General features: G+C 31.8%; 2 protein-coding genes across 2 annotated transcripts; both read right to left on the reverse strand.

Moving 5' to 3' along the window:
* Positions 1–294: 294 nt before the first annotated feature.
* Positions 295–4,096, reverse strand: LOC106787673 (nucleolar GTP-binding protein 1). Its single transcript, XM_014750242.1, has 9 exons — positions 3,903–4,096; positions 3,542–3,816; positions 3,211–3,448; positions 2,887–3,129; positions 2,555–2,809; positions 2,187–2,474; positions 1,829–2,107; positions 1,619–1,741; positions 295–1,529 (listed from the first exon to the last, which is right to left on the reverse strand). The coding sequence occupies exons 1-9, from the start codon at positions 3,948–3,950 to the stop codon at positions 1,374–1,376; spliced, it is 1,905 nt and encodes a 634-aa protein (XP_014605728.1). The 5' UTR covers positions 3,951–4,096; the 3' UTR covers positions 295–1,373.
* Positions 4,097–4,712: 616 nt separating this feature from the next.
* Positions 4,713–9,771, reverse strand: LOC106787677 (phospholipase D2). Its single transcript, XM_014750246.1, has 10 exons — positions 9,545–9,771; positions 9,035–9,212; positions 8,579–8,939; positions 8,399–8,519; positions 7,676–8,335; positions 7,249–7,516; positions 7,017–7,179; positions 5,697–6,933; positions 5,267–5,596; positions 4,713–5,181 (listed from the first exon to the last, which is right to left on the reverse strand). The coding sequence occupies exons 2-10, from the start codon at positions 9,162–9,164 to the stop codon at positions 5,080–5,082; spliced, it is 3,372 nt and encodes a 1,123-aa protein (XP_014605732.1). The 5' UTR covers positions 9,165–9,212; positions 9,545–9,771; the 3' UTR covers positions 4,713–5,079.
* Positions 9,772–24,312: the final 14,541 nt, after the last annotated feature.

A 24,312-nucleotide genomic window follows, 5' to 3' on the forward strand; every position in this document is an offset into this window, starting at 1 on the left:
TTCATTGCATTACTTTGGGAGAACAAATTTAATCTTATCCCTTTACTCCATCTACATTGTTAAGAAAAACGTATTACATTTAAATTAGATAAAATAAAAAGAAAAAAATACACGACTTCATTACAAACAGATAATGTAAAAAAACAATTACAATTGAAAAAAAATAAGCATCCTTTTTTCCTAAAACTCTCCAATTATATATTTGATTTATTCGTCCGATTTTTGTATTAAAAATATATACATATTTATATCTTCCTACTACGCACAATGAACACAGAAATTCCTCATTGTTACTCTGTTATTACCCTCCATTCTCCCCTTCATTTATTCGTAATAAAATATAAGAGAGTACGAACATTTACATAAATTATTACTATTCTAATTAATAGAAAAATCTTAAGTATATGCTGATCGATGAATTTTCAATAAAAAAGCGGACAATTTTTTTTTATTGTTGCATTTTCCCTTTTTGCTCGTCATTCTATTTTTCTTTTTATTTCTAATGATCTGCGTATCATTATTTATATAAGGTCGACACTTCCTATGTTATAATGAAAAAGAAAATATGCTTCTTCTATAGCTACCCTGTGTGTTAGATAAAATATGTTGTACATGTAAAATTATGAATAGCTTTATATATGTATATACATACGCATTGTACATATACATATATACGTGTACGTGTATGTGTAAATACTGTTCCGATTATTTATTCACATACACTTTGACTTTTGAATTGCACAATACTCTCGAACGTTGATATTAGTGTCAACGTTAAGGACTATAGATTCCATGAATAAAGTTAAAATCTCTGGAGAGCAGCACTTCGGGGTTATCACGACACGACAGCAATAAACTTTCCTTGGGCGTAACGACGTTTCATCTGCTCGAGTTCGAAGGTTACCTTCGCATTATGCAACTAACCATTCTTGTTCGTCTTTTAGAATTTTACATTAAATGTTTCAATAAATTGCGAGCAAAAGGTATTATCTATGATTATGCGTGTATGTTACTGTTGTTCACTAGACTTTCCGTGATTTATATAAACGCTAATATATCAAACATATCTTTTCCAATGTCTTGATAATATAACAAAAATGTTTAATTAATCATGTAGTTAGTGGCAAATGCAAATTGGTGAGCTCATTATGGAATAATATATAATTGGATAGATAAAAATGAAAAATTCTGAAGAAATTCTAAAGAACAAAAATTTAAAAAAAAAAAAGAAATCTTATCTTTATTTTTATTACAATATGCGCAAGCATATTTTTAACAATTCATTTAATTCTATTATGAAATATATAATTGGAAAACCATATTCGTTAATTTCTTTAGACAAAACAATAGTTAAAATTTCAGGATGAATTTGTTTACCTCCTATCGGTCTTACCAACTCCTCTTTTGCCAGAGAACAAATGTCTGGGCATTTTTGTGCCAATAAATCTGTCCGCTTCTCCCTTGAGACCTTTCTTTGCGACCTTCTTCTTCAATGCCTTGTGTGCTATGTTCTTTAGCTTGGTTTGCATCTATTAAAAAAACAATTTCACGAATTATATCCGTTAATACTCGGGTTTTTTTTCAAATATATATTTATATATTTTTTATTTCTACTCACTTCAGGATCTCTAACGCCCATTTCACTACGCGCTCGTGACCGCGATACTGATTCCGTTCGTATTCTCTTATTGGCTGTCATTGAACGTGATCTAGATCTACTCCTCTTTTTTGTAAAGTGTGCCTTTATAAAACCACAATATTAATGTTGTTAATAATTGTTAAGTAGTACATTTGTTACAATTATTAAGAAGTTGAAATGTGTAGTTACATTTTCAGTATCTTCCATATCAATACCAAGATCTTCCATCTGTTCTTTCAATTTGGAGACCGATCTTCCTCGTACTTTAGCTGCAGCTGTTCGTGGCATAACAGGTTTCGTAGATGCCTTTTGTATTCTAGCTTCCTCCTTCATAATTATCTTCTTCTCACGAATCTTTTTAGCTAATGCTACGATCTCCTGCATAGTTTCCGTCAATTCTGGTAATTTGTAATCGTACATACCAGATTCTTCTTTTAACTGTTCTTCCCGTTCTAATTCATTTAATTTCTGAAATTTTTCATCGAAACATATAAATAATAATGCACGAAGAATATGAATCTACAACAGTGCGTTAATTTACACTAACCTCGAATATTTCTGGATCAATGTAATCTGCTATGTTATGCCCTTCCCAGATTTCTGGTATAATATCATATTTCTGATCTCCTTCTATGTCATAATTCTTCTTTAAATCAAGTACATAATCATCACCCATCTCTTCCTCTATTTCTCTTTCCAATTTTCGTTGTCGTTCCATTTTATTGGCTATAGCTTGTTTCTTAAGCAAAACACTTTCTGGAATACATGGTGCTCGAATTTTTTGATCCCTTGGTACTGGTTGAGCAACATGTAATCGATTTAATATACCTTCAACCTGTGATATGCAATAATCAGTACGTTAAAAATTTGTGTATGTGAATATTACAAAAGTAGAAACTTTATTTATGAACGTACCTTCTTAGTTTTGATCTTTTGATCGACTCTGAAAGCCAGTAAACGGTCACACGCTTGGTTTTTTACATCTATAACACCAAAATCTGTTAAGGTACTCATTTCTAATATTGGCACATTTGTATCCGCTTCTAATGGTTTCAAGATCTCGCGTTTTTCATTAGGAAGTTCATCCAAACGTGTCACATCAACTTTGTTCATTACGATTAACAATGGCTTATTGGCAAACAAAGGCTTGATAGATTCAAATAATTTAGCCTGAAGAAATAAAAGAAAATATTAGTTTCGCAAAAGGTAAAGCAAGAAATTTCTCGAGAGAATGAAATATTATTCACCTGTTCTTCCAACGAATGTCCACATTGTTCGGATATATCAAAAAAATAAAGCACAGCTGCGCGCAAATGAGCAAGAGCCGTAACTGCTTGCATTTCTATTACATTTCTCTGCTCTAACGGATGATCCAATATACCAGGTGTGTCTATCACTTGCCAACGTAAGTATTTGTAATCCGTATGGCCCACGTATAGCGATTTAGTTGTAAATGCGTACGGTTGAACATCTACATCGGCACGCGTAATCTAAATACGAAAACAATTCAAAGTTAACTGGACAATGTGCTCAGAGATATCATTTTTGTCTAAGAACAAAAGTCAACTCACTTTATTGATAAAACTACTTTTACCAACGTTTGGAAATCCACAAATAATAATTGTGCGCGTATAAGGATCTATACTTGGCAACCTAGCTAAATGTTGTCGAACTTGTTCAAGATATGTCAAATTGGAAGCTTGCCTCTTCATAATAGTGGCCATACGACCTAATGCGGCTTTCTTTAATTGTTTGCATCGATACAACGAATCACCATATTTCAACAAACGAACATAATCTTTTGCAACGCTATAACAATAATAAGTACATAGTAAAGAGTTCATATAATTACAAATTGACTACTAATTATAACTATTAATTATGTTGAGATAATATACTTACTTATCTATCAAGTGGCGAGCAGTATTGATTTGTCCAAGAGCTAATTTGTAATGATCCTTATCATACAAGATATTCATTAAGTCGGCATAAAATGGATGGACATCATCGAGCTTAGGAAAATCTTGAATTATTTGTGATAATCTGTCATGAAAATTCTGTTGAGTGAATTTAACTTTACGTGTATAGAATGCACGTATTCTTGTGATCTTATAATTTTTATGAATAACTGTTGGAGTTTTACGTTGTGTTTTTGATAAAATTATATCAATAAAGTCCTATAAAAGAAGAAATCAAAGTTTAAATATCTCAAAATAAAAGATTTAATTCTATTAATAATTTTATAAATTAAAGTGATCTTAACCTTTGCAGTTGGGACAACCGCAATCTTCTTAAAATTATACAGCACCATTTTGAAATCACTTAATAATTTTTTCAAATATACAAAAATCACAACAATAAAACATCGCACGATCAAACAAAACGTGCGTTATTTTTTAATATATATGTTATTAAAAATATAAAAAAACACGTGGAGCAACACGATGCTATCGCTAAAAGAACAGGTTGTACAACTTTATAATCGTAAATTTCAAACTCCCAAGATAGCGCTTCATAATTATTTTTTAACTATTGGCTACCCTGTGTCCATATTGGCGCCAAATACAAAAATTTCAAATTTAAAATGACTAATAAATTAGAAAAAATGTTCTACATTATTTTAATCTTTAAAAGTTATATCGAGAAAACATACTATACGAGAGAGGTAAGAAATAAATTATAATTATCTATAATTTATCGAAAAGTAGCCGAATATACTACATATATTTTTTATCTGTCACTTTTATTGCTTTTTATTAAGTAATTCTTAAGAATGTAAATAAGTGATCTCTTTCGATGTTCATTTTTATTCTATTAATTGATTGAAAATAGATATTACTTGCGATGTAATAATAATGGCGTATAATATCATCGTAAAACAACGCAAATGCTGCCAAGGTAATAGATGTAATGCAATTATTGAATTTCTTAATTTTGTTGAATAGTTTTGGAAACAAAATAATATATATTAGAGTCATAAATATACACGCTTATTGTATTATTGCTTATTATATTATTATAATATATAACAAACAGTAATAATTTGTTTATATAAAAATGTGTTTGTATAAATATGATACTTAGAATCATCAGTTCATCGATGGATAATATGCTTCAATCAAAAGGATTCACATTATAACAGTATTTATATAATTAAAAGAGGTAGATATATTGGAATGTAAGCTAAGTATCCTTCATTTTATAGCAATCGTCTTCTCTTTTTTCTTTTTTTGTAATAAATATATTAATAACAAATAAATTAACTGTGCTCTGTGCTAGTAAAATTTTCTAAAGATTTTGTTTGTTAAAACTTGCTAGATAAAATTTAGTCTAAAATTAGTGCAAGCAAGTATGGCTCACAAGCATGACCAGACGGTTATAACCAACCGTTTAAAGTATTAGCCATGTAAATATTCTTTTTTGAGTATTTCATTTAAATGTTAGGTCCATAAAGCTGTTGGCATTATTCCTTCAACTGTACCAGCTGCAGGTTTTAAATCTTCATCGCACAAGAAATTTAGTGGCATGTCTACCAAATGACCCTAAGATAATAATCGTAATGTTAAGTTTATATTAGATACACGTTTAACATAAGATATAAAGTTAGAAATAGAAAAAATGATAAACCTTAATATTTTCTACCATTTCTTGAGCTAAAATCGGATCTGTAGAACTGAAAGAGGCTTCATCTTGATATTGTTTTAAAGTAGCAAAATTACCAACTTTGTTAGTAGGAATGCAATGAAAAACTTCTTCATATATTTTGGTATTGTTACTGCTTCTCGTACACCATATATCTTTATAGAAAGATTTTTTAATTATATCAGTTAGATTGATGTCTTCGTTACTTTTCAACAATCCTAAGTGTTCACGGAATAGTTGCTTTCTGAAGGATCCAGCAAATTTTCCACATGGAAAAGCTATGTCGTTCATTCTCCCTTCATCGAATTCTAAATCCTATTAACGAGAAATAAAAGTTTATTTTATTTGTTTATTTATATGCATATCTATGATGCTAGACATAGAGAGAAAAAAATAAAACAAAAAATAAACTCACATGAATAATGACAGCAATTTCACTATCTCTAGTAGCTATCATGCTTCTATCATTTATGTTAGCAGAACCACAAATTACTGTTTTATCATCTACAATCATTAGCTTACTGTGAACGTAAATGAGTTCGGTCACCAAAGTACCATTGAGCATAGCATGAGTTCTTAGTCCATGGAATGTGATGTATTCGCTAGGATCTGATATACCTGCTTCCATTAGTTGGTTTAGAATAGCATCTTTACCTCTCGATATAGAAGCGTAATTCCAATGCGTTATAGCACGTAGAGCCGTTCCGCTTGGACCACCAACTTCACCTTCGAATCCTGGTAGCAAAGGCATAACAACGAATACTCGAAAAATAGCCCCTTCCCTGTGCGCTTGTAAAATTCTTTTCAATAGAGTTTCTCCTATACGATTCTTCACATTGCTTATTTCTGTTGTTGCAAGAGTTATAAAAAATTGATTTTCTATGTATATATATCTTTCAGCCTTATTTATTGCTTGAATATATGCTTCTTGTATACTAGCTTCTTGCATATCGGAATCCAGGAAGCCAGCAGACCATGAACTAACTGATCGTAATACTTGACATTTAACATTTTGTATATATTTTTGTGGAATAAACGAAGCATGACTTCTATAATCTTTATAAGATTTTGGCAGTAGAAATGGATAGGCAGCGTTTAACTTTGCTTTCTCTATTTTAATAGCATTCCAACGTTGAATAAAATGTCTCGCAATGTCCCTAGCTGCTCCTCCTTGCATTAGAACCCCTACATCGTGCCAGGGCATTCTAGGGGTTGTACTTCTATCAACTAAATCTTGATATGGTTTTTCCAAGTCATTGAAGTCTTTTACGATAAAATTTGTATAATCTTTTCCAAGCCACATTTTGCTCGTATCAGAAATGTCATATATATCTGTGCTTTTATACATCATTCCTTCCTTATCTCTAAAAGGTGTTAGCATAATCTCATTATCAACTTCATCATATTCGATCTCAGTTTCTTCATGTGGGCTATACACCATGTTTATAAGTTCTTTTCGTTTTATTTTTATATTATCTTTGACTCTTCCAACTTTTGTTATAGCCATGTCAAATAAATTTTTCCTTTGCGGTTCTGGAGTATTGCACTTCATAGTATCTAATTCTTGTGATGGTGGTATCATGAGTAGTTCACCCGCATTCAATTGCGGTAAATATTCTTCTTTTAATGTCTTATTGCTAGTTACCATTGGTCTATAAAGTCAGAATTAACATTAACATTTGATATTTATTTAATCAATTTATATTTAGCACTAATTTTCTAGTATAGGACATACAATACTGGTAAAGCTCTCGTAGTTGCCATAGCTATCGTGTTAGTTGCTATTGCTAACGGGAGTAATACGTGACTTCGAATGTTACATTGCGTTACTCGTTTACTACTTGTGTTTACTGTTTTTCCTTTGGATGGAATGTATATACTGGAATGTTGAACCGATCCTGTGCATTCATAATATATATTTAATTATTCCATGTTTGTTATATTTTTAAAAAAACTTTGGAATTTACCCAAATCGGTTAGTCTATGTTCATTGTTGTCCCATCTTCCGTAACATAAATCAATGCCGCCGAGAAATGCAATACTTTGATCAACAACTACAATTTTCTCGTGATGCGCCCAAAGGAAAACTCCAACTCTTGCGTGATCTGGATGCCTTAAAACTTTTATGTTTTCAGGACATTTTTCTACAAGTCGTTGTTTACTATAGAAACTATTTATTCCCAGTGCAACTTCCACTTCTTTGTATATCATTATGAATACTTTAACACCTTCTATCTAGAAGAGATAGATATTTATGTATTTAATTTTTAATGTATTTATACTCCTTATAGTGTACTTCTTCTTAACAACAATCTTTTGCTGCATCAAACATAATCTATGATGCAAAGTATTTTTTGGGCAATTAGATCATTTGGTTATAGATTTTATACTTACTGCTTTCCTTTGTAAAATTATATCAAGTCTCCAATAATCCCCATTGGTTGCAGGACGCTTCATGAAAATTTCTGGTGAGAGCCACCAATCGGCAATAAAAATTTCTTCTCTGGCATTTTCTAATGCATCGGCTACAGCTGACATATAACTGCATCCGTCCACGAACCAAGTTGCTGGTATAGGAGAACGATACGGAGCAAAGGAATTATGTGGATTCATTTGTATAAAATCTTTACCTTCCGTATTAATAACATGTTGAATAAATTCAATCCATTCTTTAGCTTGTCTACGTGTCCAGCATTTGAAGACAACGTGTCTACTTTGATTTATTATTTGTATTCCATTTCGTAATCCTGTTGTATACATTCCAAAACTAATACCAAAAGCATTATCCATTAAAATAACAGATTTTAAATTGTTGTCTTTAGGATCCATATATGCTATGAAGGTATCTTTAACAAGCAGATGTCGACTATGCCATTTACTACAGATGGAAGCACAAAAATAATTGCATCTAACACAAAACATGCCTTCCAGTAAACCACAGAAATTACATCTAGTTCTAGCTCCTGAACCAGTACGTTTCAGGACTATTCCTTCTTTACCTTTCATTCCTAAATCAGCTATAAACGACAGATACGATAATCCCATAAAGTTGATCTAGAAATAATAAATATAAGAATTATTTTCTTTGCGATAGATGTTATAATATTTTATATGTACCGTTTCAGGATGTTGTTTATAGATATCTATTTTAACTAGATTTCCCAAATAATTTTCCAAAGCTTTCATTCTATGATTTAATTGTTCATAAGGCACTAAAACATCTGGTTTATTTGGAAACCTATAGAATAGATTTTGTATAGAGAGCGCATTAATATATTTGTGTATTTCAATGTATACCTCGGTAAAGCACCTCTGTTTTTCTTTTTCTCTCCTGAATACGCTAAGGATTTTAAACTGCTTCTTCTTTCTTTGTGTCCTTTAGTTGGAAAAGGTATATTTAAACTCGTTCTATAAATTTTCAATTGATTATGCAAATTTTGAATATGCTTGTATCTCTTTTTAATTGTCCAAGAAAACGGACCGTGTTTAAATTCTATAGTATATAAATTTGGATTTAAAGGATGCGTAGTTACACTACGTTCATTATCTACAATTCTAACATAAATTTCCTCGCAAGGTATAAAAATATCTTTACATTGTTTCTTCAATTTTATAGGAATATTGTGTATGGCAGAAAATGGTATTACACCGGTACATTCTAAATAGAAAATAGAAAAAAAAGAAAGAATGTATATATATATGTATAATAATTTATCTACTATTAGTTATATTCGTCCAATGTAATCTAATTACCTCTCTCGTCGATATTCTCTTCATTGATTAAGATATTGATAGTTTCTCCATTTTCATTAATCGTTAAATCCAAATCAGGTACTCCAAGAGCATCGTCGAATTCAGAATCATGAGACATAGTACGTTCCATGTTCAAGGATTCATAATACTATAATACTTAATAGATTGTACAAAATATCTGTCAATTTGTTTTAAGGATATATTCATAAGAATTTATTCATTCAGATAGCTTCAATTGAACGAAGAAAGTATACTTTAAAAAAGTGTTTTAGAACAAAGGGAAGATATCGTTATGGAATACAATGTGCCAAAATAAGATAAGAGAATAAGTTCTTTAATTATAAACGTATCGTCAATCATGTATTATTATTGATAATTATAGCCTTGAAATCGAGGTCACGTCTAACTCATTTGGCTTTGCAGTTTTTTGTGACATGTATCGCAACATAAATAAATGCATTGTTCATGCGTGAAAGAAATAACATTATCGAAATGAAAAAAAAAGGATACCGAATGTTGTTTCTTTTTGCGTGCTATAGCAATTTTGTTAGAACGTTGATTTTTGGCGCGTAACAATGAATGAAAACAATACGATATATTACGAGAAAAATGAAAATTACACTGTTCAAGTGATTCTATTATTGATTATCGATTCATTGTGAACAATCTTGTGTATAGTAACTGAAGTATCAAGTGCATACTGCTTACGCGTCTTACGCGTGTTCCTTTCTTCGAAACTGTCATCATAGTAGCGCGATTAATCGCGATCTTGACCGAAAATGACCGAAACAATTGTACATATGATCGAGTAGATCGGTAAAATATATTGCACTGTCGGTAAAATAGGAAATTCAATTGACTTTATCTTCCATTAACAATTATCTTCGGTAGAATATTTTTTTAAGTTTACTTACAATTATTTCTCAACTTTTTGGAAACTAATATTTAAAATTAATTACTTTTTCTCATTTTCATTGAAGATTTTGTCTTTTTTTATATTTAATATATAAATAAGTATTTGTCTCTGTATAATTTGTTTTTCTTCATTTTCCCTCTTTTGTTGCAGTTTGAAATTCGTTGTATCGGAAATGAATAAATTTGAGTAAATTTGTAATAAATAGTTAATGACTTACGAGAAGGCACTTCCGGTTACATCGAAGAAGAACAATCGTTTTCTCCGTCTTTGCGTGCATTTATTCGCTCTCATTAAATTGTGAAAAAGAATTGACGCGTGTAATGGGTTGCAATCAATCGGTATTAATTTAGGTGAAATTTATTGCGAAAGCTTGTATTTTCAAAGACATTTCTCCTCACGATAGAATAGAAATTTCGCTCATGTGAAGTATGTCAATTTCTTTTCTCTTCGATCGAGACTATGTTTACAACATTATAAAAAAAAGCGAAAGAAAGAAGAAAATTCATTTCAATGATATTATTTTACGAGCAAAATATCGATCTTTTAATCGATTAAATAATGATTGAATCATTCTTACTTATAGCTTATTGTTATTCAAATTTCAAATACGAACGTATTGAAACGGGGACGTATAGGAATATTAAGTAATATGAATGTATTGTACTAATAGTATCTTCTCTTTTTTAGGAATCTATTGAAGAGGAAAGAAAACGAAAGTAAAAAAAGAAATAAATAAAATTAGACCAAAGTAGGATGGAAGATGATCTTTATCGTTAAACGAAAAAGAGGTGGATAAAAGTCATGAAGATCAAAGTCGATGGCATTGGTAAAAGAAGGGATAAGACGGTGACGGGTGTTGAAGGTGGTGGTGGTGGTGGTGGTGGTGGTTGTGGTGGTGGTGGTGGTGGTGGTTGTGGTGGTGGTGGTGGTGATGATGGCGGTGGTATGGTGGTGGTATGGTGGTGGTTACCGGGCGAAAGGGAAAACGTCGGCACACATTGTCGACTTGGAGGTTTTTTTTCTCCCCCATTTTGCAGAGCGAGGATTTTTGACACAGAGAGTCGTTCGATCGACTTCCACTTGTCTACGAGCATTCGGTAACGGCGAACGTTCGAACGTTGCATTTATTACGAGCACGCGCACGCATATACACGTACACATACATTTGTAAGAAAAAGAGAGATTGAAGATGATACACGTGGTCGTAAACAAGACTTAATCTTTTTCATTTCGTTTCTCTTCCTTCTTTTTTATTGTTCAAATTTCCCGCGTTTTTCGGCAGTGTTTTGTCTTCAAATTCTTTGCGCGCGAAATTTACAAATTTTATTTTCTTAGAAGTGATACTCTACAAGGTTTTTTTTTTGTATTCGTCATTAATTAGGACATATATATTTGTATATTTGTGGGTTTTTTCTACGAGTAAATAGAAAAAGTAATAGTAAAAAAAAAAAATATTAGTGCAACCTGTTTGTAATATTGAAATGAAACATTGCATCGGACGGAAGTATTGAGAAGTTGCAAGGTGAGTTATTTGTAATAATCTTGTATAGAAAAACGTGAGATTAGTTATCTTTTTTCTTTGTATTTATTTATTATTGTTTATTTTATTTTTGGTATTTCCGGTAGTGAACTTTGAAGTCTCTACCGGAGTGAACGTAATCGAGAGAAATATTAAGCGAACAGGTATAAAATTAACTGACCGTTCCTTGTCGGCAATCTTTCAGACCACTTTCACGAACTACCAGATGTTCCCTTCGTGTTTCTCTCCGTATCTCTCTATTTTCTTTCTCTTTTTCTTTTCTTCTCTTACGTAAAACACGAGAGAAATACGTGAAATGATTAAAATTTTCCTTCCTTTGCTTCTTTATATATTTATATCGACATTTTTCTTTTTCTATGTTAATATGGTCAGTTATAAATACCAATTAAATTTCCAATGGTATACCGTGTCCGCTTGTGTTACATAATCGTTTTGATCTGTTGTTTTATGATTTATATTCAGGAATTTAACTTATTTTCCAGTTCGAGGAAAGATTGAATCACATTAGTTTTATATAGTTCCGCTATTGATCATTCTATTCTAAATGGTATATAAAAAAAATCAAAGAGATTCATTGATCCCTTGAAATTATAATAGCAACGATCGATAGATCTCTCGAAATTTGATTGATTATGATCTCGATCATCTATCGAGTTCGTTTAAATTCGCACAAGACTTAGGATCGTTTTCCCTTACTCGTTTATTTACTACTTACTTACTTACTTAGTTCAATAGATCGGATTCGAGCGTATAGTGTTCGTTTCAACGATCGACCACCGACATGCTCCACGGACAACTCGAAAAGAATTTACTTTCAATTCGCTTGCGATCTCGCTCGAGCGTGATTTCAGTTAAGTTAATCGAACTTTACCGAGAGATTGAGATTTTCTATACAGATTTTGTCTAGCTCCTTATTTTGTCCTTTTTCCATCCTTTTTATCTGCATTTTTTTCTGCATTCATTTTGTTTATCGGTGTAAAAGAGAGAAACTGCATTGTTGTTTTATGTTCGATTTCTTTGTTTCCTTGTAATAACATATCTTTACGATAGAAAGCTGGCCGATATTATAACATGGTCGTTTCGTTCTTTCATTTAATACCACTTTGCAAAGATCCAACATTCGTCCTTGGTGTTTTGCTTCGGTGCATCCGCAATTGTCTTTTAATAGTTTAAGTTCGCACGTTTCTTATCTCGACTATCTTATTTATTCGTCATCGTCTCTTTGTGAATTTTCATTTGATTTTTCACTGGTTGGAAATTTTCCATCTATTTATTTGTCTCCTTTTGAAAAATATCGACAAAAAAAATATATATATATAGCTTATCGCATGGTCCTTTTAAAGGAAGAAAATACTACAGTCACGCGTGTAGGTAGAATCCTGAATGAAATCGAATCTCTCTTTCTCTTTTTATCACCAACGTTAATGTATATAGAACGCGATCGAGCCTAACGGTGATTCGAGTACGGTCGTCGATCCTTGCGTGGTTGTGTGATCTTGATCTTCCTTTTCTTAACTCCTCGCGTGATCCGCGAACAGATAGGGAGTAACGAACTCGTCACGAATTTCATCGTTAGAAAACCAGATCTTTTTTCAAGCTAAATTCAAGAGATTCATCCTTTGTTTTATCGATTAATAGTTCCATAATGTCATATTTTTCTTATTAATAAATAGATAAATAGTTAAGTAGATAAACTTAATATGTTTGCTACTATGATATATTATTCTCGATAACGAAATTACGTAAGATTGATTTCTACCTGAATTGAAATACATTTCTTTCTCTCTCTCTCTCTCTCTCTCTCTCTCTCTCTCTCTCTCTCTCTCTCTCTTTCTGTCTTTCTCTTTCCTGGAACTTTCAATGAACTTTCAGCGATTTAACATTATCAAACGTGACAATCTCGAGCTTAGATGAAAGCTTTCTGAACCGTCTAATTTTCTTCTTTTCCTACCATTTCTCTACTCGAATAATTTTTTAGAATTTTCTCATTCAAAGCACGGGTCTTAAGAATCTAGTTTCCTGTGCTATAAAGAACTTTTCTAGGTGGTTCTTTTAGCGAGAGACCGAGTTCTAGGAGTAGTCTAACATAAGTAAGAGTAAAAGTAAATTTCAACGAACGAACGAACGAACCAATGCCCGAGTTTCGTCTGCATGTGCATACATTAAAGAAATAGTAACACGTACACCGCGTGTACTATTTAAAACATATCCTTTCTTTCTAATTTATTATAAATGTTTTTGATATTCTTTTAGAATGTTTGGATGCTTGTTAAAACAATTATAAGATTGAAATGGAATGGAAAGTTATGGCAAATTACGAGTGAAAGTGATGATGCAAAAGTTGTATACATGAAAAATGAATGTTCCATTTTGAATAATAGAAAATTTGTAGTATTAATGTTAATACGTATAATTGTTTTATTTACAGAATGGAGCGGAGACTATCGTGGTGCACGATAGCGATACTATTCGTGTTGCTATTCGTAACGAGCGAGGCTCTGCGTGGACAGGTGATAATTAATTGATAATAATTATTTTTTATTACCTTTGTCAATTAAAAAAAAAAGAAAAAATACAATTTATACTTCTCGACACAATAGACGATTTAAATAATTAAATACAAATGTAAAGTGTTACGCTATTATAAGTTACACTAACGAGTTGGAAATCATTATCTTAGAAGCTTTAAAGAATTAGGCGAGTTTGAGAAGGACGATCGTTTAAAAACAAAAAGAAACTTTCCAAAGGTTTTTTATTTGTAGCTTGAGAACGTACGTTTGATTAAGAGATTAAAAGAGTATAATTTTTTCATAGAAGAACTCGTTTAAATAACCTTTATGATCGAACAGACACGGGGAAAGCGTGTCTATGATCGAGCATCATTCAAATGCATTAGGATGATACCTACTTTGGGTGAAATGAGTACGAGATGAATTATAAATGGATGCTTAAGAAAATACAAACGATTAAATATGACGAATGAAATTAAACAAGGATTTCAAAACAATTCGTTATAATAATTAAATAGCATGTGCGGGCGTGCGTGCATGCGTGTGTGTGTGTTTGCGTGGGTATGGAATTACAACGATTAGGCAATTAAATAAAATTCATTTCAAATATTAAATGAAAGATGAAGAACACACAAATAAATAGAATGAAATGAAATGAAACGACAAATAATAAAACGTTTTTAATCATGAATGGAAAACAAAGAGATTAAATTATACAGAGAAAAAAAGGAAAAGATAAAAATAAAACTAAAATTAAAATCAATAAGTAGTGGTAATTGTATTGTGACGTAAGTAGTCAGTAGACACGTACTGGTCAGACAAGAAGAGACTTTTCTCGTTCCTTTGGTACTCGTTCTAATCGTGTTATAAAACAACATAGGCGACGATACAACTTCCGTTTTGCCTAGACCAAGAATAATTTCCTTCCTCTCCTGTCTGTCTGTCGCTAATTAAGCGCTTACGAACGTCTTCAATTACGCGATTCCTTTCGAATAACACGAATTTGTTCGTTCCGCTGGGTCGACAGCCTTCATGGAAAAAGAAAAAAATAATAGAAAGAAAAAGAAAAGAAAATGAACAATGTCCTATGTTTTATCGTCGCCTTATCCTTGACATAAAAATATGTCATTTGTATTAATTTGTTTTTATTGATACTTATTTAACTCTTTTTCGAAAGTAATTTCCTTTATAAATTTGATCATAAATGAAAAAACTACCCCTACCCAGTTCCAATTCTTTTGACAATAACTTTTCTGTACTTTTATGTGTTATCTTATCGTATTACAAAGTAAGTATAAGTATGTTAGTTGGATATCATTAGAAAACTTATGGTAGGAGTTTGCTAAAGAGATAGAAAGAAGTACGTATATAATGTATATAACTAGTAGAAAAGATAGAAAGAAATAAGGAGCTCGCAGATTGGCACCCAGAGGACCACGCCTAGTCGTGAGCCAGTTGCTGCTGGCAAACTATACATAACGGGTGACTATAAATATTTTTATTTTAATCGCATCGTTGACAATGACCAGGATCTTGTATGGCTACGAAGACGTAATGTTTACTCTAAATCAATGTATTTATTTTTACATATTTTTTTGTCACGCATAATTTTATTTGTTCTTCCATCGAGATCTATAAATAACGCGTGTAATTTTAACTCGCAATCAGAATCAGATAATTATAGTACATTAATAAAAGTACTCTCATTTTTATAGTCCTGTTTTTTAATTAAAGCTAAAGCACCAAGATTAAGTAAGATTATCCGTTTTTAAGTTTCGACACGAGAACAAACATCGCGTGTTTCATTCAACCTCGAGGTCGAGAAAGAGAGGGAGAAGGATAAAAATCGAGTAAGAAAAATAAGAGCTGCAGGCTAAATATTGATTTATTGACACACCATGAACAAACTCTTTGCTCATGCAAGTGAAATCGACTTATCTTTTCGCAGTAGTTACAAAATCAACATTTTTCACGAAAAATTCGAACATTGTTTTCCTTTGATTCGTTATTTTAATTAATGATCGGTTAATTATAACGAAGGTCGAATTGTTTTCTTCCTTTTTTTCTCTTTTTTCTTTTTTTCAACTAGAATCATTATCTAAATTACTCATGTTTTCCTTCCTTTACGTGCAATTCTTCTCATTCGTAAAGTGCATCGTCGAAGTATTCTCGTTTCAGTTTTGCGTAAGAACCAAGAAGTCGATGAAAACTGTTAGATTAACTTCTTTGATTAGATTCAGAGAGCATCTTTGGTGTTCTAGTATTGCGTAAGAAATTGCGTGTGTCAGTTATTGCGTAGACCTAGATTTACAAATTTCTTATTAATTTATTTATTAATTGATTGCAAAAGAAATATCGTTGATGGGAGAAGGAGAGAAAGAGAGAGAGAAAGGGAAAGAGATCGACGAATTAGATCAAATCATTTACATGATCTAGTTTTCGAATCATTATTTTATCTTTTTTTCCTATCTTTTTTTTTTAACGCCTACTTGCCGCGATGTTACCTATTTGCAATTAGTATTAAGATGTTAATTACATCTGTCTTTTTAATTTCATGCAATCGTTCTAGATTGATTTATTCTTCCTTTTTTTCTTTTTTTTTTTTATGCGATTTCTTTGATTAATAACAGTTATAGTATAGAAACTAAATGGAACTCGTGAAATGCTACGTGATCTTTGTCTGATCTTTCTGTCTGACATGTAGCAGAGTACAAGGCCATTTTCATTCTTTCTTTTTCTCTCTCTTTTTTATTTGCCTATTGCTTTTTTTCTTTTAAGCGTTTCTGAATACATTTGTATATATCATTGCAATTGTATACGAAAAGCCACGTATAATTTATATACAATGTAAAATGTGTCAGCGTTCGCGAAGATTTGATTAATTAAAAAAAGAATTAAAAAAAAGAATTTTATTTGGAGACACAACAGAGTAGGCTATTGGTTCTCTTGGTCGATTAGGTTGATTAATGAGCCATTTCTCTTAAGCAAAACTATCTATAATTTGAATGTTTTTATTTCGTGAAAGTTGAAACTCTCGTTTGGAAGATTTGTATGATAATCGAGTAAAAAGAAATGGAGTCCTACGAAACGACAAGTTGATAATTCTTAGCAACGTCAAAATTTTCCTTTTCTGTCTCTGTTTCTCTAGCTTTTTAGAATGGTGTCATAAAAATAGAAATAGTTTCGTAAGAAGGAGGCATCCGGTGCAAGGACTATTAAAGTCTTCGAGTTCGAGTCCATCATTTAATCGTCCATAACGAATAGAAAGTTTCTCTTTTAAATATCATTCTTCATTCGCACTATATTTACTACTTCGTATTAATTAATTTCTATATAACTTCTTAGGCAATAAAAATAAAATCGACCGATCTTTCTTTTTTTTTTTGTTACGTAACCGATTGGTCGCATTACAAAAAACCTCTTTACTAAAGACAACGATATAAAAAAGAAGGACATAAGTTTGGATTACTTTTATATTTCATTTTTGGTTCCTGAATAGTTTACAAGTAAAATAACAAAATAGTAAAGAAGAAAAATATGATATACAAAGTAATTCGTCCTTGCACCGAATAACTTGGATACAATCGAGGACGCCAGGATTTCTCGAGAATATCCTTTCGATAATGATAAACTTGTCTTATATTATTCTTGACACTATCTCCCATTCGAAGGGGTAGGGGGAGGGGTGGTCTCTCTTTCTTTCTCTTTCTGTTAAAGTAGCAAAAGCAAATCTTAATGCAGACCGCAATATCGAGCTGAGCGAGATCGTGCTCTCGATATTACGAGACATTACGAGAAAGGTTAAAAGAGGTTTAAACGTTGGTCGTCGCGTGGCCACCAACCATTTTAAACTCTTCGTGAGACTCTAAACACGCAACTTTTAACACGTTTTTTGCTTCAACATCAAGATTCGATCTGTCTCTCTTTGCTGGCACGATCAAATGTGCACATATTTTTATTTTCGTTTTGATTTTTCTTGAAATCTTATACATATTTCTTTTTTAACCATTCAATTATAAAAGACGCAAATGGCCTAAGTTTTATATTAAAATGTAATCATCAAATAAATTTGTATAATTTGTTGACTTAGGCCACTATTATAATTATCGTCACATATATATATATATAATACGTAATAATGGTATACGAAGAAGTATGAAGAAGTACGAGGAAGTGAGTGGAAGGAAGAAGGATGGAATAAGAGAGGAGGCGCTTTCTCCGATGGAAAACCAGATTTAGATTGCGCTTGTGCAAGGTGCAACATCCATCTGCGGTTTTACGCCTTCTTTTCTTTCCTATGCACTTACATACTTACACTCTGCAACAAGAACAACACAACACAACTATCACCTACTTCTGTGAAAAAAACGGAAAAACATAAATGTATTTAAAAATAAAATAAGATCGTCATTGAGTCGTGCCGACACTCGCGATTATGATTTATGATCTGTTACATCGATAATATCCGAAAGGAATCTCTTAGATAGATACTTTGATTGTACTTGTTAGATTTGTAATTGGTTTGTTCGCGAGATTAAAAAAGGCAGCAATTTTATGTGAAGATTAACACGGCAATTTAAATGGAACTTTTGTAATAAATTCATCTGTAACAACGTTAAAAGTAAATATTTAGACCGCATAAAAATTGCAGTAAACACGAATGCAACCGGTTAAAGTGTTAGCCTGTAATGCGTTCACTCAGTGTCCGGTAACATTCGAAGTTATCTATCATCAACGAGAGTAGTGCGAAACATCTGACACACACGAACGCGCTAATTATCAGTTTCAACATTTATCCGTGATTTTACTTTATTTCTTCAACTCCCAAAGACGATTTTATGGAACGTGAAATCAAGATGGGATCGTTCAAGAGCATTTGAATTTTCGAAAGTTTTATTATTACTATATCTTAATCTTATGATAAAAAAAAAAAACCAAAGTTGCATAACAACCAGAGTAGAAATTCTTCTAACGATTCATATAAAATAAGAGACACGTATTTTTCCTATTTACTTTCCAAAATATTTACCATCACACGAATTACTAATTCTCATTCGTGTACGATCATTTCAAAAAGAATAAAAGTTATTTCTTGGATGATAGGAAAGTAGGAAGTCGTTGTGATTCGATATAGCGACACTCGATCGCGTATTCAGCAACTTCTTATTCGTTCATTCCTACGACAACATTGCGATTTCATTTCCCCAATGAAATATTCAAAAATAGAAAAAAAGATCGAAAATTTATTTTACACTTATTATTTCTATAAATCTCTAAATCAATATTTTCAATATAATTTATAATTAATTTACAATAATCGTGAGAATATTTACCTTCCTTTATCTTACAATTGGAAAGGAAAAAACAAAAAGTAACGTAAAATATATAATATGTAATAAGATATAGAATTAAAATGCATTCTCTTTTTAATATGAAGCAATGTCTACATAGAACAATGCACAAATCATATTAATAATAGTAACAATAGAAATACAAAGAGCATACATATATAAATATATAGATAAAAGTAAGAAAAGAGACTGATTCAATTATTTCACGCACGGTATAGAATTTACAAGGCGCATCAACTCGAGCCATGGTCAGTTGCGATGTAATTTGTTCGTTACACTTTCATTTTCTCTATCCTTCGAAACGAGCACCGAATTCTAAAACAGTCACGAGATTATCGTCTTTGTGAATCCTCGAACAAACACTCTTTCTCACGACTATTATTCCTTTTAAACGACAAGGTAGTTTATATTTCATAACGAAGTCTCTCCCCGAGAGAAAAGATTTGCTTATTAAATTATTCAAACACGTAATTTCGATTGATCGGTCTATCTGTCTATCAACGGATCGATAGATCAAATGCCCAAGAAGTTGATATTAATCGAAAACAAATTAACTATGCGAAATTATAAACGAAACGTTCGATCTTATTAAGCTGTGCCAAGGCCGTTTATATTTTTAACAATAAAAAGAAGAAGAAGAAGAAGATGAAAAAAATAAAATCGCGTCGTTGAAATGACACGATTGATGCATGAAAATTTGTCCAAGTTACCGGAACGATACTGCGGAATATATTACTGAAATTATCGACGACAACTTTTTCTGATTAAGCCAATCCTGTTTATTCATTTATTTTTTTTTTTATCAAACCTGTGCTAATAAATAATTGTAAAATGTATTTTCACAAATTTTGTGTGTCACATCGAGCAGTCTAAAGGATTTAGAGAATCTTAATGGATGGATCGAAAGGTCATCGGAGAAAGCAAGATCTGCAAGATCTTTTTCTAAAACGAACTCGTACTACCGGATGTATAATCGTTTATCAAACAATCAGAAGAGATTTTCTTCCTGTACGTCACTCTTTTTCTTTATTTCCTGTCAATATTTCTTCACAGTTTATATAGGTTATTATTTTTCTATAATTTTTAATAACTTGTGCAAAGATCAATCAATAGTTTAATATCATTGTCCACCTTAAAAAAAAGCTAGAGAGAAGGTTCAATATCTGCACAGATGTTCTGTAGAACATCTTTGATCGACCTTTAACACTTACATAGTTAACTTCTACTTTCTATCCTGCTTCAGGCAAATTGTAAGGAACAAAGAAAAAGAAAAAGAGAGAGAGAGAGAGAGAGAGAGAGAGAGAGAGAAAAGGAAAAAAAAGAAAATCCTGTTAGAATTGCTATCAGAATTATCGTGACACGTCGTTGATTCGTTAAAAGAGCAGAAAATAATTCCGACTAATTCGATGCTAACGTAAGAAATAATTCAATATGATCAAGAATCCTAAATGCGAATGCGAAGATCATTTTCGAAAGTTTCTTCTTCTTGTTCCTACGGTAGAAGGCACGTTGGGTCACGAAGGTGCACTCGTGAAAGGATTTTGTGGTACCTTAAGAATGTTCACTTTAACCACGCCCTACTCATACGAGACGTAAGCCAGTTTTGTTTTTTTTTAGGTCGCTCTTCTCTACCTCGATAAACGCTTTCAGTTCTTGCGTAATACGATTTTAATTATTTATTAGGAATCTAGTATTTTTCGTTCGATAATAGACGGGTAGACAACAATTCTTAAATGTTTTTAAGAATCGATAATAATACTTGTCTTCGAGAAAAATATAATCCAATTAATCGTCATTTTCAATTAACTTGGAATTCTACGCAATATTATTTTTTATTCATACTTAAGATTCTTCTCGTTCGATATGATATTTATTATTTTCCTTATACCAAATTATCGTTGCAACATAGTTTAATGTAATTTGTATGCATTACATTATATTCGTCCATTATGTTGAACGAGTAACAACAATAAAGATCGTTGCTTTCTAAAAGATAAACGACCTTAACGTCATCGTTTTCTTAACTGTTCATTTAAAGGATTCATTTTTATGATCTCTCTCTCTCTCTCTCGTTTTTTTTAAATCTATTTTGAAAGGTTCATTCCATCCGGCTCGCAGACACCTACGAATCATCTCTTAAACTATTCCGAACGAAATCGGCGTGCTATTATTATTTCTAGCTACTAGATTATGCATGCCGGTTATTATCGATCGATCTTCGAAATTATGCTTTGCTGAGATGTGCCGAAGATTTCACATTTAATGAGTATGTTACTTGCTCGATCTAGGAAAATAGAAGGAAGAGTTGATTTAATTGCAACTCGAAGAAACTGCAAATATCACCTAAGACGAATTTACAATTGTATCGAAAAACAAAAATGAGAAGCAATGATTATTAATAAATTTGCTTAACTTATGTATCATATATATATCTAAAAATATAAATTTGTATGTAATACAAAATGAGAGATTGATTTATTGAACGCAAAAAAAATAGATCGATAGATAAAATAAATCGCTTGAACTGTTACATACTTAAATACATAATTATTCATACAATTCTTTCTGAAATAAATTCAAGGACGATTAACCGAAACGAAGTCGTCTACCTTCTTAGAGAAAGCGATACAGCCTCAGGACACTCGATGCAGTTTAGTAGATTAGCGAGATACAATATTATTCTTCTCTATCTCTCATCGTTCAGTTTCTTTGGACTAGGAAGCTGTTATTGCTCCGCTTACGAAATCTTGCCAAAGATTAACACCATGACGCGACACTATACGACACACTATAGCCGAATCATTAGTAGCAACGGGGTAATTTAATAGAAGCAACTTGGTAAATGCTTTAATAATATAACAACCATAACTATTATCCGCCTTTCACGTCAGAAGTGAAGGGACACTATATCTTTCTCTTTCCTTTTCTTACAACTATCTCATCAAACTTCTTTCCTTCTCTCTCTCTCTCTCTCTCCCTCTCTCTCTCTTTGTCTTTTTTTTATTTCTCTTTCTCTTTCTCAAATATTCTCGCACTTTATTTTGCATAATCGTATCCTTATCGATTTTATTACTTTTTTTTCCTTCAAATTATTCATCAAAGTTAAAAATATATTTTCTCAGAAATAAAACCAATTAAAAAATAAACTGAAAAAATTCGATTGTTAAAAATATATTTATGTTATCAAAATACGTGGAATAGTATTAGGTATGTAATTCGCACGATCGGTCTGCCTTGTTGAATGCTATTGCATGCTTGACCAAGAGTAAACGTGACGTAGAAACGTTGACTTTTACTTTCAATATCGATTCTACGTACGTGTTCCTTAGGATTAGATAAAGATAAAGCTTAACTGGAACAACGAGAGAACCTGTGCTACGAAAGTGCGACGTCTTATCATCAGTACTTTTCCAAATCTCATTATCTAAGTTTAATGAAGAGATAGTTATATAGATAGAACAAAAGACAATTAATTCGCGAACAGTATTAGAAGAACGATCATGGAAATTAGAGAGGTATTAGTAATTGATAACCCACGCACCCACTTTTCAAAAGTGTGGGTAGCCTTCTGGAAAAGTATATCGGCTTCGTTTCCCATTTGAAACTGAACACCTTAACGTGATATAGTACGTATATCAACACAGGTACTCTTACTCGTTTCAAATCTAACTATCCGTCTCTCAACGAACTCTCAAATACCTTTTACCTGTTCGATTGCAAGCCAGAAAAGTATCGGTTTGACTTTTATTTTTCTAATCGATTCGAATCCAGGAACTTAACTTTTTTTGATTGTACAAAAAAAGTTTGCAAAAAAATGAATATAATTATTTTTCACGTACGTACAATTAAGATCTGTAGTCGTTACAGTTGTTGACTGTCTCCTCGCACATACACACGTATACTTTCGTTTCTTTGATCGTACGTGTTGTTAAGACGTAATAGCAACGTTCAGAGATCGAAAGCATAACCGGAACTATCTATGCTCGGTAAACGAGTTACGACCGATTTTCTCCACTTATATCCGTTCATCGTTGAATTTTCCATCTTACGCGTTCAACGTTATATTTTTTATTGATAGATTACAAAAAGTGAGGTTTCTTTTTTATTTTTTTTATTAGAAATATAACTACTACTTATGTATATATTTCATAAGAACATTTTCTAGATCCAATGAAATGTTATACGAAATAATTTCTGTGTAATGTTTTATGGGGCAAACGTTTGAATCGAAGAAAAAAGAAAAAGAGAAGAAAAGAAGGAATAAAATAGGATATTCCATATAAAGTATCGTTAGATTAAAAGGGAAATAATTGACGTTTGATCCTTTCACGAGTTTGAAATCAATGAGGGTTGAAGAGAAACATTAGGATGATCTCGTGTCTGACCACAGACCGGGAATTACTACTTGCCAGCTTCGTCGATCGCTTTGATCACATAATTATCTCGTCAGAGATCACTGAAGCCGCTTGATCGAATTAATTTCATTAAATCATCGAACACGATCTATGAAGATTGATAAATCCATCATGATTTAGTTCTCTGTTCCAGGAGTTAATCGAAAGAAAGAATTTAGTCTTTCTTCATCCTTCCTTCTTATCGATCTTTCTTTTTTTTGATGATCAAGCAGGCTGAAGATATAAGTGTCGAACGATTTGTCGGTTGTACTTAATTCCATTTGCGTAAATCTCGCTGTTTCAAACGAGGCTTATCTGGCGTAATTGCCATCCTAACGATCAGTTTCGCAAGCTTTCGACAACTTAGCAATCGACCTGCTCTTGCTACCGATTCACCTTTCCTTATAATTCTAACCTACCCAACAAAAAATACAAAAAATAAAAGGATTTATCGGTTAATATTGCATTTAAAAGTTACATACATTTTTTTCTCATATTTTATTTTTTTTCATTTTCATTTGAAAAAGAATCTCGAAGTACGTAATGTAGAATACCGATCGTATGAAT

The sequence above is a fragment of the Polistes canadensis genome, unplaced genomic scaffold (genome assembly GCF_001313835.1).
Source record: "Polistes canadensis isolate GaletaPanama2010 unplaced genomic scaffold, ASM131383v1 scaffold_109, whole genome shotgun sequence".
Lineage (NCBI taxonomy): Eukaryota > Metazoa > Arthropoda > Insecta > Hymenoptera > Vespidae > Polistes > Polistes canadensis.

What these genes read in the sequence shown, in the direction of transcription:
- LOC106787677 (XM_014750246.1), bottom strand. Translation starts at nt 9,164, where the DNA reads ATGGAACGTACTATGTCTCATGATTCTGAATTCGACGATGCTCTTGGA. An exon ending in ACATAGACTAACCGATTTGG is followed by an intron (nt 7,180 to 7,248) that starts GTAAATTCCAAA and finishes ATGAATGCACAG; the next exon opens with GATCGGTTCAACATTCCAGT. An exon ending in ACGAGAGCTTTACCAGTATT is followed by an intron (nt 6,934 to 7,016) that starts GTATGTCCTATA and finishes CTGACTTTATAG; the next exon opens with ACCAATGGTAACTAGCAATA.
- LOC106787673 (XM_014750242.1), bottom strand. Translation starts at nt 3,950, where the DNA reads ATGGTGCTGTATAATTTTAAGAAGATTGCGGTTGTCCCAACTGCAAAG. An exon ending in CGGTTGTCCCAACTGCAAAG is followed by an intron (nt 3,817 to 3,902) that starts GTTAAGATCACT and finishes CTTCTTTTATAG; the next exon opens with GACTTTATTGATATAATTTT. An exon ending in TTGATCCAGAAATATTCGAG is followed by an intron (nt 2,108 to 2,186) that starts GTTAGTGTAAAT and finishes GAAAAATTTCAG; the next exon opens with AAATTAAATGAATTAGAACG.